General features: G+C 58.1%; 1 protein-coding gene across 1 annotated transcript in view; it reads right to left on the minus strand.

The window, feature by feature from the left end:
- Positions 1–306: 306 nt before the first annotated feature.
- LOC104493001 (interleukin-12 receptor subunit beta-2-like) overlaps positions 307–492 on the minus strand; it is an 18,362-nt gene continuing 18,176 nt past the window's right edge. Inside the window, exon 15 of the mRNA XM_010135615.1 lies at positions 307–492. This exon is cut by the window's right edge and continues 6 nt beyond it. Within this exon, the coding sequence (XP_010133917.1) occupies positions 307–492 (186 nt within the window).

Here is a 492-nt window from a genome sequence, read left to right on the forward strand (position 1 = left end):
CAGCCGTCTCGTCTGCAGTCTGAACCCCCCCAGCTCTCTTCCGTCATAACCTCTCCCACAGCTGGGTCATGCAGCCCTGGCGCTCTGGTCTCTGCTCTTTGGTCCCACCTGAGCGTGCCGGGTGGGTGAGGAGCTGCTGTACCATGCAGTGAGGTTTGACTTGCAGTGCTGCAGGGGCTGGCGAGTTGGGGTTTGTATCACTCACAAACGCGTGTCACGTGAGTTGCTGGACTGGCTGTACTGAAACCTGCTGAGATACCTCAGGGAAGTGCAAAAATTGAAGCTGGTCTCCCATCCCCCTGACCGCTACCTTGGGAAAGAGCCACAGTTTATTTTCACCGCCTCCAGTGTGAGCTTCCCTTCGCAGGAGAGATCGGGCACCAGGAAAGCTCTTGGGAAGATGCAGAGCGCGTTGCACTCAAGTTCAGGGTGTTCTTCAGCAGTGCCCATCACCAGGGGTAGGTACCCAGTGGCTGTGTCGGTGGCGGGGCT

The sequence above is a fragment of the Buceros rhinoceros genome, unplaced genomic scaffold (assembly GCF_000710305.1).
Source record: "Buceros rhinoceros silvestris isolate BGI_N320 unplaced genomic scaffold, ASM71030v1 scaffold22214, whole genome shotgun sequence".
Classification (NCBI taxonomy): Eukaryota; Metazoa; Chordata; class Aves; order Bucerotiformes; family Bucerotidae; genus Buceros; species Buceros rhinoceros.